Consider the following 18,436-nt stretch of genomic DNA (forward strand, 5'->3'; position numbering starts at 1 on the left):
TTGAAGTTTAAAGTAGTTTACGAGTTTTTGAGTTTTGAGTTTATAGGTTTAAATGAGTTTAGAGTGTGTGTGTGTGTGTGTGTGTGTGTGTGTGTGTGTGTGTGTGTGTGTGTGTGTGTGTGTGTGTGTTCACACACACACACACACACACTCAGAGTTTATGAGTTTAGAGTTTATAAGTGTATAAATGGATGAGTTTATAAGTGTACAAGTTTTTGAGTTTAGTTTATAAGTTTAAATGAATTTAGAGTTTATAAGTTTAAATGAGTTTAGAGTTTATAAGTTTAAATGAGTTTATGAGTTCAGAGTTTATTAATTTATGTGTTTAAGAGTTCATAAGTCTATGAATTCATGAGTTTATAAGTTAATTAGTTTATAAGTGTATGAGTTTAGAGTTCATTAGTTTAAATGAGTCTCAATGGCTCATATAGTAGATAGAACGGCAGTTTGGTTTAGTCTTCAAGGTGTTTAGATTTAAATTTTCGTCGGTTGGTGAGTTTGAATCTGGATTTGAATTTTTTAGAACTCCCCAATGTAAGTCAATGGGAGTTTTTCCGAGTTTTGATCGTCATTTTTAGGAAAACCGTAAGTCCGATCAGTCTAAAAAGATATAGCAACTAACTTCAGATCAGTTTGAGTGTCTGAGCCGAGTTTGGAGTATGTAGAGTTAAAGCTCTAGGACGAGTTTGAGTCAACAGTTTTTAACAGAAGAATAATAATAATAATAAGTTTAAGTACAATATCAGTAAGTTGGCTCTCTCAAGCCAACTTAATAATAATAAGTTTAAATAGGATTTCAGTAAGTTGGCTCTCTCAAGCCAACTTAACTAGATGCAAAAGTTCGTCGAGACAAACTTTGAAGTTGGCTTGAGAAAGTTTGGACCAGAACGTTTTTTGCTAGGCGGTTGCTAGGATGTTATGGGTGGTCGCTATGGTGTTGCTAGGCGGTTGCTAGGGTATTCTGGGTGGTTGCTATGGTGTTGCTAGGGTGTTCTGGGTGGTTGCTATGCTGTTGCTAGGCGGTTGCTAGGATGTTCTGGGTGGTTGCTATGCTGTTGCTAGGCGGTTGCTAGGGTGTTTTGGTGGTTGCTATGCTGTTGCTAGGGTATTCTGGGTGGTTGCTAGGCGGTTGCTAGGGTATTCTGGGTGGTTGCTAGGGTGTTGCTAAGCGGTTGCTAGGGTATTCTGGGTGGTTGCTAGGTGGTTGCTAGGGTGTTTTAGGTGGTTGCTAGGGTGTTTTGGGTGGTTACTAGGGTGTTGCTAGGCGGTTGCTAGGGTATTCTAGGTGGTTGCTAGGCGGTTGCTAGGGTATTATGGGGGTTGCTAGGGTGTTGCTAGGTGGTTGCTAGGGTGTTCTGGGTGGTTGCTATGATGTTGCTAGGCGGTTGCTAGGGTGTTTTTGTGGTTGCTATGGTGTTGCTAGGCAGTTGCTAGGGTATTCTGGGTGGTTGCTAGGGTGTTGCTAGGTGGTTGCTAGGGTATTCTAGGTGGTTGCTAGGGTGTTGCTAGGCGGTTGCTAGGGTATTCTGGGGGTTGCTAGGGTGTTGCTAGGCGGTTGCTAGGGTGTTCTAGGTGGTTGCTATGGTGTTGCTAGGCGGTTGCTAGGGTGTTCTGGGTGGTTGCTAGGCAGTTGCTAGGGTATGCTGGGTGGTTGCTAGGGTGTTGCTAGGTGGTTGCTAGGGTATTCTAGGTGGTTGCTAGGGTGTTGCTAGGCGGTTGCTAGGGTGTTTTGGTGGTTGCTATGGTGTTGCTAGGCGGTTACTAAGGTATTCTGGGTGGTTGCTAGGTGGTTTCTAGGGTGTTCTGGGTGGTTGCTATGGTGTTGCTAGGCTTTTGCTAAGGTATTCTGGGTGGTTGCTAAGCAGTTGCTAGGGTGTTCTGGGCTGTTGCTATGGTGTTACTAGGTGGTTGGTAGTTGTCACAGATGGTTACTATGGAGTTTTTATAGAGTTCTTAGCATGATCTTGGCATGATTTAACACTTAACTGATCGCTATTAGCATGTAGCTATTCACTGCTAGCATGTGTAGCATGTTGGAAGTGCTGTTTGCTAGCATGAGTCAAAAGAGCCAAACCTCATCTCTTTACGATGTTCTGATGCAGAGATATAGGTCTTGTAAAACGGTTGCTAGGGTACTCAAGTTTGGTTGCTATGGAGTTGTTTGGGAGCTGGGAACTTTAAACTTAAGAAGTTTAAAGTGGTTTGAAGTTTAAAGTAGTTTACGAGTTTTTGAGTTTTGAGTTTATAAGTTTAAATGAGTTTAGAGTTTGTTTAAATGAGTTTAGAGTGTGTGTGTGTGTTCACACACACACACACACACACACACACACACACACACACACACTCAGAGTTTATGAGTTTAGAGTTTATAAGTGTACAAGTTTTTGAGTTTAGTTTGTAAGTTTAAATGAGTTTTGAGTTTATAAGTTTAAATGAGTTTAGAGTTTATACGTTTAAATGAGTTAAAGCTTAAGTTTGAAGTTTAAAGTAGTTTAAAGTGTATATTAGTTTGACGTTTAATTTAGTTTGAACTTTAAAGTAGTGTAAAGTTTAAAATAGTTTGAAGTAGATAGATAGATGAGTTTATTAGTTTAATTGAGTCTCAATGGCTCATATAGTATATAGAACGGCAGTTTGGTTTAGTCTTCAAGGTGTTTAGATTTGAATTTTCGTCGGTTGGTCATTTTGCATCTGGATTTGAATTTTTTAGAACTCCCCAATGCAAGTCAATGGAGTTTTTGAATTAGTTTTTTAGAGTTTTGATCGTCATTTTTAGGAAAACCGTAAGTCCGATCAGTCTGAAAAGATATAGCAACTCGAGTCAGATCAGTTTGAGTGTCTGAGCCGAATTTGGAGTATGTGGAGTTAAAGCTCTAGGAGGAGATCCATTTAGTTTTTTTTAGTCTCAGAAGAATAATAATAATATGTTTAAATAGGATTTCAGTAAGTTGGCTTTCTCAAGCCAACTTAATAATAAGTTTAAATAGGATTTCAGTAAGTTGGCTCTCTCAAGCCAACTTAATAATAAGTTTAAATAGGATTTCAGTAAGTTGGCTCTCTCAAGCCAACTTAATAATAATAATAATAATAATAATAATAATAAGTTTAAATAGGATTTCAATATGTTGGCTCTCTCAAGCCAACTTAATAATAAGTTTAAATAGGATTTCAGTAAGTTGGCTCTCTCAAGCCAACTTAATAATAATAAGTTTAAATAGGATTTCAGTAAGTTGGCTCTCTCAAGCCAACTTAATAATAATAATAATAATGTTTAAATAGGATTTCAGTAAGTTGGCTCTCTCAAGCCAACTTAATAATAATAATAAGTTTAAATAGGATTTCAGTAAGTTGGCACTCTCAAGCCAACTTAATAACTAGAAAAAAAAGTTTGTTGAGACAAACTTTAAGTTGGCTTGAGAAAGCCGGGTCAGAGAGTTTGAAGAAGTTTAAAAGTAGTTTGATGTTTAAAGTAGGTTAAAATTTGATAGATAGATTAGTTCGAAAGAAAGAAAGATAGATAAGTTAGTTAGAAAGATAGATAGATTAGTACGAAAGAAAGAAAGATAGATAAGTTAGTTAGAAAGATAGATAGATTAGTAAGAAAGAAAGATAAGTTAGTTAGAAAGATAGATATATTAGTTAAAAAGAAAGAAAGATAGATAAGATAGTTAGAAAGATAGATATATTAGTCAGAAAGAAAGAAAGAAAGAAAGAAAGATAAGTTAGAAAGATAGATAGATTAGTAAGTAAGAAAGAAAGAATAATAAGTTAGTTAGAAAGATAGATAGAGTAGTAAGAAAGACAGAAAGATAGATAAGTTAGTTAGAAAGATAGATAGATTAGTAAGAAAGAAAGATAGATACGTTAGTTAGAAAGATAGTTAAAAAGAAAGAAAGAAAGATAGATAAGTTAGTTAGAAAGATAGATTAGTTAAAAAGAAAGAAAGATAAATAAGTTAGTTAGAAAGATAGATAGATTAGTTAAAAAGAAAGAAAGATAGATAAGTTAGTTAGACGGATGGATAGATTAGTAAAAAATAAAGAAAGATAGATAAGTTAGTGTCACGGGGTGACGAAGGCGGGAACCTTTTTTTTATTGTAACTTGTTTCCCCGGGGGAGCGCGTCTGCTGTGACACCAGGACGGTTCCGGTGTCCCGCGTGGGTGTCATGGTGGCGGGCGAGGCTTGACGAGGGAAACTCGCGGCAGGTGTGGGAGGAGAGGATACAGGATGGTGATTGGGACATGGAGGAGGAAGGTGGCTCATAAAAGGACACTTTGGCGGTGAGAAAAGGAGAGGAAGAGGGCACGAGGAGATCTGAGGCACGCAGCGCGGGAGCGGCCGCGGCCGCGGATGCGGAGGGAGGCCGCGAGAGAGAGAGAAAGAGAGAGACAGAGAAAACTTCGGCTGGATTGCGGGCGGAAGCCTTGGTTGCACTGGAGTCTGTTGAATTGCAGTTTTATTGTGGAAATGAACACGAGTGGAACCTTACAGTGTGTGGTGGATATGCGAGTGTGGGAATTGTTTCTGCTGTTCACTCGCAGTCACAGCTGGTTATTAACCTCTTCTCTGCCTGAATCTGCTGCATTGGTGAAATACCATTAACCTCTTCTCTGCCTGAATCTGCTGCATTGGTGAGATACCATTAACCTCTTCTCTGCCTGAATCTGCTGCATTGGTGAGATACCATTAACCTCTTCTCTGCCTGAATCTGCTGCATTGGTGAGATACCATTAACTTCTTCTCTGCCTGAATCTGCTGCATTGGTGAAATACCATTAACCTCTTCTCTGCCTGAATCTGCTGCATTGGTGAGATACCATTAACCTCTTCTCTGCCTGAATCTGCTGCATTGGTGAGATACCATTAACCTCTTCTCTGCCTGAACTTGCTGCATGGGTGAAATACCATTAACCTCCTCTCCACCTGAGCTCGGTGAAGTTACAGCTGCATTGGGAAATATCATTATCCCCCGCTCTCTGCTTGAGTCCAGTGGGGAGCCTGCTGAGGCTGGTGAAGAGCTTGCTAATGCTGGAAGAGCCCGCTAATGCTGGAAGAGCTCGCTAATGCTGGAAGAGCCCGCTAATGCTGGAAGAGCCTGCTAATGCTGTGAGTTACACGTATTTATTCCTCTCTCTGTCTGAGTTCAGTGAAGAGCCGGCTAATGCTGTGAGTTATACGTATTTATTCCTCTCTCTGCCTGAGTCCAGTGAAGAGCCTGCTAATGCTGTGCTGAGATATGCGAAGAGAGCGTTGAAGAGGAGAACGCGGAAGCTGTGAATTGTGTTCATTCCTCTCTCTGCCTGAAGGTGCTGAGATGCGCGAAGGGAACGCTGAGGAAGAGAACGCGGAAGCTGTGAATTATGTTCATTCCTCTCTCTGTCTGAAGGTGCTGAGATGCGCGAAGAGAACGCTGAAGAAGAGAACGCTGAAGAGACGTTTTGGGATTGTTTTTATTGTTTAATAAAGAGTATATTTTATTTTGAATTCTGTGTCTGCCCTTCCCTTTGTTTCCACGGTCAGCTCCTCAGGGGCGGCACCCAAGCGAGGGGTGGGCGGCCCGCTGGCACTCGCCCCGACCTGTGACATAAAATGGCGTAGTCGGCAGGATGCCGCCCTGAGTTGAGCGACCGTGGGCCGAGGGTAGGGCGACCAGTTTTTTTTTTCCTCTCCTCTTTTTTTTCTCTTTCCTTTTTTTTCTTTTCGTTCTTTTCCTTTTGGCATCCGCGTTCTAGGGACTAGAACGGATTGGTGGGGGAGGATGTCACGGGGTGACGAAGGCGGGAACCTTTTTTTTATTGTAACTTGTTTCCCCGGGGGAGCGCGTCTGCTGTGACACCAGGACGGTTCCGGTGTCCCGCGTGGGTGTCATGGCGGCGGGCGAGGCTTGACGAGGGAAACTCGCGGCAGGTGTGGGAGGAGAGGATACAGGATGGTGATTGGGACATGGAGGAGGAAGGTGGCTCATAAAAGGACACTTTGGCGGTGAGAAAAGGAGAGGAAGAGGGCACGAGGAGATGTGAGGCACGCAGCGCAGGAGCGGCCGCGGCCGCGGATGCGGAGGGAGGCCGCGAGAGAGAGAGAAAGAGAGAGACAGAGAAAACTTCGGCTGGATTGCGGGCGGAAGCCTTGGTTGCACTGGAGTCTGTTGAATTGCAGTTTTATTGTGGAAATGAACACAAGTGGAACCTTACAGTGTGTGGTGGATATGCGAGTGTGGGAATTGTTTCTGCTGTTCACTCGCAGTCACAGCTGGGTTATTAACCTCTTCTCTGCCTGAATCTGCTGTATTGGGAAGTACCATTAACCTCTTCTCTGCCTGAATCTGCTGCATTGGTGAAATACCATTAACCTCTTCTCTGCCTGAATCTGCTGCATTGGTGAGATACCATTAACCTCTTCTCTGCCTGAATCTGCTGCATTGGTGAAATACCATTAACCTCTTCTCTGCCTGAATCTGCTGCATTGGTGAGATACCATTAACCTCTTCTCTGCCTGAATCTGCTGCATTGGTGAGATACCATTAACCTCTTCTCTGCCTGAATCTGCTGCATTGGTGAAATACCATTAACCTCTTCTCTGCCTGAATCTGCTGCATTGGTGAGATACCATTAACCTCTTCTCTGCCTGAATCTGCTGCATTGGTGAGATACCATTAACCTCTTCTCTGCCTGAACTTGCTGCATTGGTGAAATACCATTAACCTCCTCTCCACCTGAGCTCTGTGAAGTTACAGCTGCATTGGGAAATATCATTATCCCCCGCTCTCTGCTTGAGTCCAGTGGGGAGCCTGCTGAGGCTGGTGAAGAGCTTGCTAATGCTGGAAGAGCCCGCTAATGCTGGAAGAGCTCGCTAATGCTGGAAGAGCCCGCTAATGCTGGAAGAGCCTGTTAATGCTGTGAGTTACACGTATTTATTCCTCTCTCTGTCTGAGTTCAGTGAAGAGCTGGGTAATGCTGTGAGTTATACGTATTTATTCCTCTCTCTGCCTGAGTCCAGTGAAGAGCCTGCTAATGCTGTGCTGAGATATGCGAAGAGAGCGTTGAAGAGGAGAACACGGAAGCTGTGAATTGTGTTCATTCCTCTCTCTGTCTGAAGGTGCTGAGATGCGCGAAGGGAACGCTGAGGAAGAGAACGCGGAAGCTGTGAATTATGTTCATTCCTCTCTCTGTCTGAAGGTGCTGAGATGCGCAAAGAGAACGCTGAAGAGACGTTTTGGGATTGTTTTTATTGTTTAATAAAGAGTATATTTTATTTTGAACTCTGTGTCTGCCCTTCCCTTTGTTTCCACGGTCAGCTCCTCAGGGGCTGCACGCAAGCGAGGGGTGGGCGGCCCGCTGGCGCTCGCCCCGACCTGTGACATTAGTTAGAAAGATAGATAGATAGATACATTAGTGAAAAAGAAAGAAAGAAAGAAAGAAAGAAAGATAGATAGATAGATGATAGATAGATAGATAGATAGATAGATAGATAGATAGATAGATAGATAGATAGATAGATAGATAGATAGATAGATAGATTAGTTAGAAAGAAAGATAGATCAGTTAGTTCGAAAGATAGATAGACTAGTAAGAAATAAAGAAAGATAGATAAGTTAGTTAGAAAGAAAGATAGATAGATTAGTTAAAAAGAAAGAAAGAAAGATAGATAGATTAGTTAGAAAGATAGATTTAAAAAAGAACGATATATAAGTTAGTTAGACAGATAGATAGATTACTAAGAAAGAAAGAAAGAAAGATAAGTTAGTTAGAAAGATAGATAGATTAGTTAGAAAGAAAGAAAGAAGGATAAGTTAGTTTGAAAGATAGATAAAGAAAGATAGGTAAGTTAGTTAGAAAGAGATAGATTAGTTAGAAAGAAAGAAAGATAGATAGTTTGAAAGATAGATAGATAGATTTGTAAGAAAGAAAGATAGATAAGTTAGTTGGAAAAATAGATTAGTTTAAAGAAAGAAAGATAGATAAGTTAGAAAGATAGATAGATTAGTTAGAAAAAAAGAATGATAGATAAGTTAGTTAGAAAGATAGATAGATAAAGAAAGATAGGTAAGTTAGTTAGAAAGAGATAGATTAGTAAGAAAGATAGATAAGTTAGTTAGAAAGATAGATAGATTAGTAAGAAAGAAAGAAAGATAAGTTAGTTAGAAAGATAGATAGATTACTAAGAAAGAAAGAAAGAAAGAAAGATAAGTTAGTTAGAAAGATAGATTAGTTAGAAATAAAGAAAGACAGATAAGTTAGTTAGAAAGATAGATAGATAAATAAGAAAGAAAGAAAGATAAGTTACTTAGAAAGATAGATAGATTAGTTAGAAATAAAGAAAGTTAGATAGATAGATAGATAGATAGATAGATAGATAGATAGATAGATAGATAGATAGATAGATAGATAGATAGATAGATAGATAGATAGATAGATAGATAGATAGATAGATCTTCTATCTATCTTCGCCCTTTCAGGGCTTGGGCCCTAATAACATAAAACAGTTATTTTAAATTATAATAATATTTAACAATATTACAGTTTTTACTGTATTTTTGATCAAATAAATGCAGCCTTCATGAGCAGAAGAGACTCATTTTAAGAACTTTAAAACTGACCCCCAAAAAAGCAATTGCTTCCTCTCTATATCAGATCCCAAGACAATTAATTAGTAAAAAACATTAGAATAGTTAAATTTAAATAGTTATTTAAAATAGGACATGTGACCTATTGAGAGAGGACTATGACAATTTTCTACAAAAAACTTAAAGTTCAGGTAGACATGCTTACCAGGCTTGTCACAGTTTATTGGCGGGGTACCAGGTGGAGTTCGGGTTCCCGGTATCTCCTGCCCCTTACTGTCCACACACCAGCAGTAACCTGTGGACGACCAGCACTGCCGAGGCCTGTACTGACCCTCCTCATCACACTGAGGGATGAAGTTTCCTATCCGATGAACACACTCTGCTGCTTCTCTCTGCTGCTCACACTGGGTCTTGGGACGACCTTCAAGGTAAACGTACCAGAGATTATAGAATTTACTTGGAGGGTTAGTTCTCCAAAAAATGTCAATTCTGTCATCAATAAGTCACCCTCATGTTGTTCCAAAACTCATAAGACACTGGTCGTGGCGGAGGTCTTGCTGTTATTCATCGCAAAGACCTGATTGCCACCTCTCTCCCACTGCCAGAGTTGACTACATTTGAGTGTCTTCTATTCAAATGCAGAGCTCATAATGAAATAATAACAATACTCCTCATCTATCGCCCCCCAAAACCACACCCTGGATTTATCACTGAGCTACAAGATCTACTTACATCACTCTGTGCAAGAACCAATAATACACTCATTATGGGAGATTTCAACCTTCATGTTGACTCCCCAACAAACCGCCCTGCTGCAGAGTTCCTTGAACTCCTGGACTGTTTACATCTTACACAACATGTCACAGTACCAACACACAGAAAAGGCCACACTCTGGATCTAGTTATAACAGACACCGCCCCCATTACCAACATGAAAGTCTATGACTTGGGCGTGTCTGACCACAAGGTTATCTCCTTGGAATTGCCTCTTGCAAGTCCCTATCATAAAACAAAACGTCAAATCCGGTTTAGAAATTTAAAAGCAATTGACACCACCCTCTTCAATCAAGATATACAGCAAGCTTCACTAGTCACACAGTTCGCATCTGTTAATGGTTCTGTTGACCATTACAATTCCAGCCTTCATAATATCCTTGAGTTACATGCACCAACCAAAACAAAAATAGTTACCTTTTCTAGGTCAGCCCCTTGGTATACAACAGAGCTCCGGAGGATGAAAACGGCTGGCCGTGCCCTGGAGCGGAAATTTACCTCAAGTGGCTTACATGTACACAAACAGGCCTACCGGGACCATCAAAAATTGTACTCCAAAGCACTTACCATAGCCAGGTCTAAATATTTCTCACAAAAAATCTCAAACTGCACTGGAAATTCAAGACAGTTGTTCGCATCAATAAATTCTCTTCTCAAACCTCCCACATATGCACACGCTGACACCAGTACAGACCAGTGCAATAAGTTTATGGACTTTTTCACCAACAAGGTTATTTCAGTTCGATCCAACTTCTCTGCTACAGCTCTCAAAACTGCAGTTATCCGTCCACATCTGAAAAAGCCGTCACTTGACCCGAAAATTCTGGCTCATTACAGACCCGTTTCAAACCTGCCGTTTTTGTCTAAAGCCCTAGAAAAAGTGGTTGCAGCCCAACTTCACAATCATCTTCAAATCCATAACATATATGAAACATTTCAGTCTGGTTTTCGAGCAGCACACAGTACGGAGACAGCTTTGGTACGCGTCATGAATGACCTACTTATCACTGCAGACCAGGGCTCACCATCTCTCCTTCTCCTTCTGGACCTGTCGGCCGCCTTTGACACCGTGGATCACAACATCTTGCTCCATCGTCTTAAGTCTGTGGTTGGCCTCTCAGGGACCGCACTAAGCTGGTTCCAGTCATATCTCGCTGGCAGGCTGGAGTATGTGGCTTTAGGACAGTCCCAATCATCACCCCACACGGTCAGTTGTGGAGTGCCACAAGGGTCCGTTCTTGGTCCAACCCTTTTCACTATCTACTTACTACCTCTTGGTCACATCATTCATAAACATAAAGTTTCATTCCACTGTTACGCAGATGATACACAATTATACATAAAAATGGACTCCTCACTCCCCTCAGCGCTGACGTCGGCACTTCAGGTTTGCCTGGAGGAGATAGGGGCATGGTTATCTGATAACTTTCTTCAATTAAATAGCAGCAAAACTGAAGCCATTCTGATTGGTACCCCTCACCAAACCCAGTCCTCCTCCCTCAGCAGTATATCAATTTTTGGCCATCACATTGCTCTGTCAACCTCTGTTACAAACCTCGGAGTCAGACTTGACTCAAATCTCACATTGGACACCCACATCCGTCACCTCTGTAAGGTCTCCTTTCTCCACCTTAAAAATATCGCCAAACTCCGTCCTTCCCTCTCCCAACCGGATGCGGAGAGATTGATCCATGCCTTTGTCTCCTCCAGGTTGGACTACTGTAATGCCCTCCTTGTCGGGATCCCTGGCAGAAGCCTGCAAAAGCTCCAGCATATTCAGAACTGCGCTGCCCGGGTCCTGACGAGGAGGCGCAAATATGACCATATCACACCTTGCCTGAAATTACTACACTGGTTGCCCATTCAACACAGAATTCAGTACAAAATCTGTCTCCTCACCCATCAGTGCATACATGGAACTGCCCCTGCCTACCTCAGTGAACTCCTCATTCCACACACCACAACACGTAACCTCCGCTCCTCTACCTCTACCTACTGCCTGTACCAACCAAGGACTAAACTCTCCTCCATGGGAGATAGGGCCTTTCAGGCAGTCGCCCCACGGCTCTGGAATGCCCTCCCAGAGTCCCTAAGGGCTCCACAAACCGTGGAGGTTTTCAAGAAGGGTCTACAGACATTTTTATTTAAACAGGCCTTTTAACTCCCATGTTTTTGATTTTAATTTTGTGGTGTTTTATTGTAATTTATTGTGTGGTTTTCGGACTGTTTTTTTTTTTTTTTTTACCTCTTGTTACTGTAGCACTTTGAGATTTCGCTGAAATGTAAAGTGCATTATAAATAAAATGTATTATTATTATTATTATTAAGACTTTCGTTCAACTTCGGAAAACAACCAGTGAGGTTCATTCGACTCACAATAGTTACATCCATGTGATCGGCCTCTTACAACAAATGCACTGCGGAAGTTTCATCAAGATCAGTTAATGTATGCTGAAGTTATAACACACTTCCTGTGTCCCTTATTCGCCATAAATTTGTTTCCTCGCCAAGGCCAAACCGTTCGAGATATCAAAAATCCGTCCGCAATTTATCATCCACAATGTCTTGTCTTCATACACACAGAGTTTGGTGACAATCAGATGAATTCTCTAGGAGGAGGATTTATATATATATATATATATATATATATATATATATATATATATATATATATATATATATATAAAAGACAGAAAATATTACTTGTCTTACCTTATTCTGATTTTATGATACACTCAAAATATTCCACAACATTGATTAACCCGTTGATTAACCGATGGTAAAATATTCTCACCGCAACATACCTAGAATATTTTTATATAGATACAATAGGCCTACCTGATTTTGAACACAAAAGGGCAGTATAGCACTAAGAATGACATGATTTATTTATTTTTTGGACTAAAAAAACATTCTGGCTGTTTTTAAACTTAAACAATTATTAAATAGAAAAAAAGGGTTTCCATTTTTGACATTACTTTAATCCCTCGCCATAGCAAAACCGTTTGAGATATGTATTATTTGTTCACAATTTAGCATCTTTAATGTATTTTCAACATGTTGAAAAAGTTTGGTGGGAATAAAATAAGCCACTTAAGAGTAGTGATAATACTGCTGCTAATCCTCAATGAAGCAGCCCCTCCTAACTTTACTTTTATGAGTGTCTGCAGAGCTGTTAAGAGAGGTGGGGGTCTAGCTGCTCTTTTTAAAGATATCTATCAATGTAAGCAAATATCATTTGGGAATTACCCTTCTTTCGAATATCTGGGTATTGTGTTAAAAGGTGCTCCACGCATTTTACTTATCATTATTTACAGGCCTCCAAAATTCTCTCTAGCCTTTGCTGAGGACTTTACAGAACTGTTATCAGCAATTACCTCAGAGTTTGACTGTTTTGCCATTGCTGGAGATTTTAACATCCACATAGATAGTGCAGAGAACAACATGGCTAAAGAAATCAAAACTGTTTTAAAAACTTTTGATCTGACTCAGCATGTACATGGACCCACACACAATCGTGGACACACTCTAGATTTACTTATCAGTAAGGGTCTTAACATTTCATCGATTGTTATTAAGGATGTAGCACTGTCTGATCATTTCTGTATTTTCTTTGATATATTGATCTCTCCTGCCACTGAAGCTAGATCTGTGTCTGTCAAGAAGAGATGCTTAAATGAGAACACTAGTGTACTATTTATGAAGGCTATATCCTTAACACCAAGCATATCTGCAGACTCTGTTGATTTTCTCCTTGATTCTTTTAACTCAAAAGTTAAAGGTGTAATTGATGATATTGCTCCTGTTAAAGTCAGGAAGAAGAGTGGCAGACAAAAAGCACCTTGGAGAAACTCAACAGCAGTGCAAAATATGAAAAGACAATGCAGAAAAGCAGAGCGCATGTGGCGGAAGACAAAACTTGTAGTCCATTATAACATCTACAAAGACAGCCTTCATGCTTTCAATATGGAACTAGGCAAAGCTAGACAGACTTTCTTCTCAAATATTATAAACAGTAATTTAAACAACACACGCACTCTTTTTGCTACTGTAGAGAGACTGACAAACCCCCCAAGCCAGATTCCCAGTGAAATGCTCTCAGAGAACAAGTGCAGTGAGTTTGCTTCTTTCTTCTCTGAGAAAATCAAATCAATAATATCAGAAAGGTGATCAGCACATCCTTGAGTTGCCCTAGGGTCAGACAGATCAAACCACCTGAGAAAGTAGTTACTATGTCTGACTTCAAAGAAATTGATGGCAAAATTTTGGAAGAAACCGTACGACACCTTAAAACATCAACCTGTGCTCTTGACACACTTCCCACATCATTTTTCAAAAGTGTGTTAAACAGTTTAGAAGCAGATCTTCTAGAAGTGGTAAATGCCTCACTTCTCTCTGGGATTTTTCCAAACTCCCTAAAAACTGCAGTTGTCAGGCCCCTCCTGAAAAAGAGCAATCTGGATAAGACCATATTAAGCAACTATAGGCCGATCTCAAATCTTCCTTTCATAGGCAAGATCATTGAAAAAGTTGTCTTCAATCAGCTGAACAAATTCTTAAGCTCGAATGGATCCTTTGACAATTTTCAATCTGGTTTCCGACCGCACCACAGCACAGAGACAGCGCTCATAAAGATAATAAACGATATTCGCTTAAATACTGATTCAGGCAAACTATCAGTGCTGGTGCTACTCGACCTCAGTGCTGCATTTGACACTGTCGATCATAACATACTTATTGACAGGCTGGAAAACTGGGTGGGGCTTTCTGGGATAGTCCTAAAATGGTTCAGGTCATACTTAGATGGGAGAGGTTATTATGTGAGTATAGGAGACCATAAGTCTGAGTGGACATCCATGACATGCGGAGTCCCTCAAGGCTCAATTCTTGCGCCACTCCTGTTCAACCTGTATATGCTCCCAATGAGCCAAATAATGAGAAAGAACCAAATTGCTTACCACAGCTATGCAGACGACACACAGCTCTACTTAGCCCTATCGCCTAACGATTACAGCCCCATTGACTCCCTGTGCCAATGCATTGATGAAGTCAAAAGTTGGATGTGTCAAAACTTTCTTCAGTTAAACATAGACAAAACTGAAGTCATTGCATTTGGAAACAAAGATGAAGTTCTCAAGGTGAATGCATACCTTCACTCTAGGTGTCAAACAACTAAAAATCAAGTCAGGAATCTTGGTGTGACACTAGAGTCAGACCTTAGTTTCAGTAGTCATGTCAAAGCAATAACTAAATCAGCATACTATCATCTGAAAAATATTGCAAGAATTAGATGCTTTGTTTCCAGACAAGACTTAGAGAAACTTGTGCATGCTTTCATCACCAGCAGGGTGGATTATTGTAATGGACTCCTCACTGGCCTTCCCAAAAAGACCATAAGACAGTTGCAGCTCATACAGAATGCTGCCGCCAGGATTCTGAGCAGAACTAGAAAATATGAACATATCACACCAGTCCTCAGGTCTTTACACTGGCTCCCAGTTAAATTTAGGATTGATTTTAAAGTATTATTACTGGTATATAAATCATTCAATGGCCTAGGACCTCAATACATTGCAGATATGCTCACTGAATATAAACCCAACAGATCACTCAGATCACTAGGATCATATCAGCTAGAAATACCAAGGGTTCACTCAAAGCATGGTGAATCTGCTTTTAGCTACTATGCCAGCCGCAGCTGGAACCAGCTTCCAGAGGAGATCAGACGTGCTCCTACAGTAGTCACATTCAAATCTAGACTCAAAACACTTCTGTTTAGCTGTGCATTTACTGAATGAGCACTGTGCCAATGTTCGTCCGACTGTTTGTACTGTACTGTATTTTATTTTTTTTTATTTTTCTTAACTGTTTTAATTAGTCTTATTTCTTTTTATTATTTTAATTTCTTTTATGTAAAGCACTTTGAATTGCCATTGTGTATGAAATGTGCTATATAAATAAACTTGCCTTGCCTTGCCTTGCCTTGCCTTGCCTTGCCTTGCCTCGCCTTGCCTAGTGGGTAAAAATTCAGAGGCTGATTTTGCAAAGAAATCCACATTCAAACCAAAATATCTGACTTCCTGTTGGTCGGAGCTAATGACTGTAAATTAGAAAGTTGTCCGGCTCGATGAGACCAATATACATATTGATTTTTAAAACTGTAGGTAAAACTAACCCCCCCCCCCACACACACACACTTTTGTCAAAAGCATTTTGAAAGTGACACACTTCCTGCTGCCAGTTGGTGGCGCTATAACTTTGACTCACAATAGTTGCATCCATCTGATCGGCCTCTTACCACGAACACAATGCTGAAGTTTCATCAAGATCAGTTAATGTATGCAGAAGTTATACCACTTGGTGTTTCTCTTTTCTCACCATAAATTTGTTTCCTCGCCACGGCCAAACCGTTCGAAATATCAAAAATGCTTCCGCAATTTAGCATCCTCAATGTCTTTACTTCATACACACCGAGTTTGGTGGCGATTGAATTCTCTAGGAGGAGTGTTTCAAATTCCACAGCAAGCGTTCTCCAAACAACCCATAATAGCTGACTTCCTGTTGGGCTGACGTATAACTTAAGAGTGCGAAAGTTGTTCGCCCGATGAGATCTATATGTGTACCGAGTTTCATATTAATTCATTCAAGCTAGTTTGATCTATGGACCAAGCTTTCGGACCCCATTCAAGGGGGCGCTGTTGAGCCTCCCTGCCACGCCCGGGTACCAGCTTCAGCCCAGCCCTGATGGCCGCAGGTTCTGACCTGTGTGCAAAGTTTTAAGAGTTTTCGAGCACATTAAGGGCCCCAAAAGCCCCTGAAACCTTGAAAAACAATTATAAAAGCAAATTTCTCCTAACAGACAAATCCCCCACACCCCACACAGACACAGATACAGAGAGAGAGAGAGAATTCTCCAAAACAACACATTCAAACCAAAATATCTGACTTCCTGTTGCTCGGAGCTAATAACTGTAAATTAGAAAGTTGTCCGGCTCGATGAGAACAATATACATACCGATTTTTGTGATTCTAGGAAAAACTAAGCCACCATTTTTGACTAAAGGTGGCGCTACTGAGTCCCTCACCACGCCCATTTCTGAAACTTTGCACATGTCTACTGGATAATAAGTGTGATGTGTCTGTCGAGTTTCATGCAATTTCAAGTATGTTAAGAGTCTCAAAAGCATCAAAAAACAATATGAAAGTTTGATTCGTTGCCACGACAACAGTATTTAAGATATCAATAATCCTTTAACAGGCCTACATCTGCCGTGTGTCTGCATTATACACATAAAGTTTGAAGCAAATCGGGTACAAATAAGAGGGTGATTTCAAAGCATTTTGAAAGTGACACACTTCCTGCTGCCAGTTGGTGGCGCTATAACTTTGACTCACAATAGTCAGATCCATGTAATCGGCCTCTTACAACAAACACACTGCGGAAGTTTCATCAAGATCAGTTCATGTATGCTGAAGTTATAATACACTTCCTGTGTCCCTTTAAATTCGTTTCCTCGCCACGGCCAAACCGTTCGAGATATCAAAAATCTGTCCGCAATTTAGCATCCTCAGTGTCTTGACTTCATGCTGACCGAGATTGGAGGCGCTGTTGAGCCCCCCCTGCCACGCCCGGGTACCAGCTTCAGCCCGGCCCTGATGGCCGCGGGTTCTGACATGTGTGCAAAGTTTCAAGAGTTTTTGAGCATGTTATGGGCCCCAAAAGTGCCTGAATAGGGAGGAATTCATTGAAAACGCTCGCTCTGCTCCGCACCATTATCAATGTCCGTGCGGACGAACATATTTTACTTTCGTTTTTAAGCAATATATTTTTATATAGATACAATAGGCCTACCTGATTTTGAACACAAGAGGGCAGTATAGCCCTATGTATGACTTGATTTTTTTTTACTAATAGGCTACTGTTTTTAAACTTAAACATAATTCTTAAATTGAATAAAAGAATAAAATGGGTTTAGCTGTGATATTTGTATACTTTATATAGAAATAAATGGTGTATAATTACATTTTTAGAAGATATGAGGCTTTTAGTGTTTCCTTTTTTGACATTACTTTAGTCCCTCACCATAGCAAAACGGTTTGAGATATTTATTATCCGTTCACAATTTATCATCTTTAATGTATTTGCATCATGTTGAAAAAGTTTGGTGGGAATAAAATAAACCACTTAAGAGGAGTGGGTAAAAAAAAGTTTTTTTTTTTTTAAGTCAGTTATTTATATATTTTGCTGTAGTGTGTCAGTAGGAAATATCAGTTTACTTTCCAAACATTCTTTTTTGCCATTAATTGTAATAATCCAGTGAGATTTCTGTATGCACAAAGGAGTCTGACAACAGCCGGTATGATCTGATCTCACCATCATCGAGTCCGTCTGTGATTACATGAAGAAACAGAAAAAACAGAGACAGACTAAATCCAGAAGAACTGCGGGAACGTCTCCAAGATGCTTGAAGAAACCTTCCTGCAAAGCTACAGTACAGTGAAAAGTACTGGCACTTGTGTTAAAATGCTGTAAAGTGAGAATGCTTTCAAAAATAAAATCACAAATTGAATTTATTTATGATTTAACTTCTATTAACTAATTCAAATCAATATATGGTGTAACGACCCTTTACGTTTAACCCCCAGAGGTCGACGGTATCGCCGGCGATACCAGCTCGCTTTTTTTTTATCAGTGTAAAAGAAACTCAGAAATACTCTGTTGACTTTGATTTTCCATTGGAGTTTCATACATCAATCGTTTCTGTTAAATGTGTATTATTTTTGTGTATACTCACAATAAAAAGAAAGTGTGGTGCTTTTTGCCAAATAAAGAAAAATAAACACGAAGCGAGTTCTGCCTTCTCTCTGTCAGTGTAGTCCATTCTACAAGCTTTATGAAGCTTGAAATCTCTTCTTTTAAATGAATTTATATAAAAAACAAATGTTTTCAACTCATGTAATCCGTTTGAAAGCAAGGAGAGGTACCGTTTTTCCTTCTGCCTCATTATCTCTATAATCAGCTGCGGCCGCCCCGCCCCCGGCGCGATTCACATGTAAATAGTTTAGGAGATCTAGTATGCATCGCATACGCCCCCCGA

The 18,436-nt window shown here is 40.3% G+C and overlaps 1 protein-coding gene across 2 annotated transcripts in view; it reads right to left on the minus strand.

Moving 5' to 3' along the window:
• Window positions 1-18,436, minus strand: part of LOC308700528 (thyroglobulin-like) — a 467,177-nt gene that overhangs the window by 362,522 nt on the left and 86,219 nt on the right. For both annotated transcript variants that reach the window (XR_014031316.1, XM_081382160.1), the window contains exon 7: window positions 8,770-8,985. Coding sequence is in view for 1 of the 2 variants with exons in the window: in XM_081382160.1 (XP_081238286.1) it covers window positions 8,770-8,985 (216 nt within the window). In the remaining variant the exon portion in view is untranslated. The remainder of the gene's footprint in view (window positions 1-8,769; window positions 8,986-18,436) is intronic.

This window comes from Scardinius erythrophthalmus (genome assembly GCF_964197995.2).
Source record: "Scardinius erythrophthalmus genome assembly, chromosome: 13".
NCBI lineage: Eukaryota > Metazoa > Chordata > Actinopteri > Cypriniformes > Leuciscidae > Scardinius > Scardinius erythrophthalmus.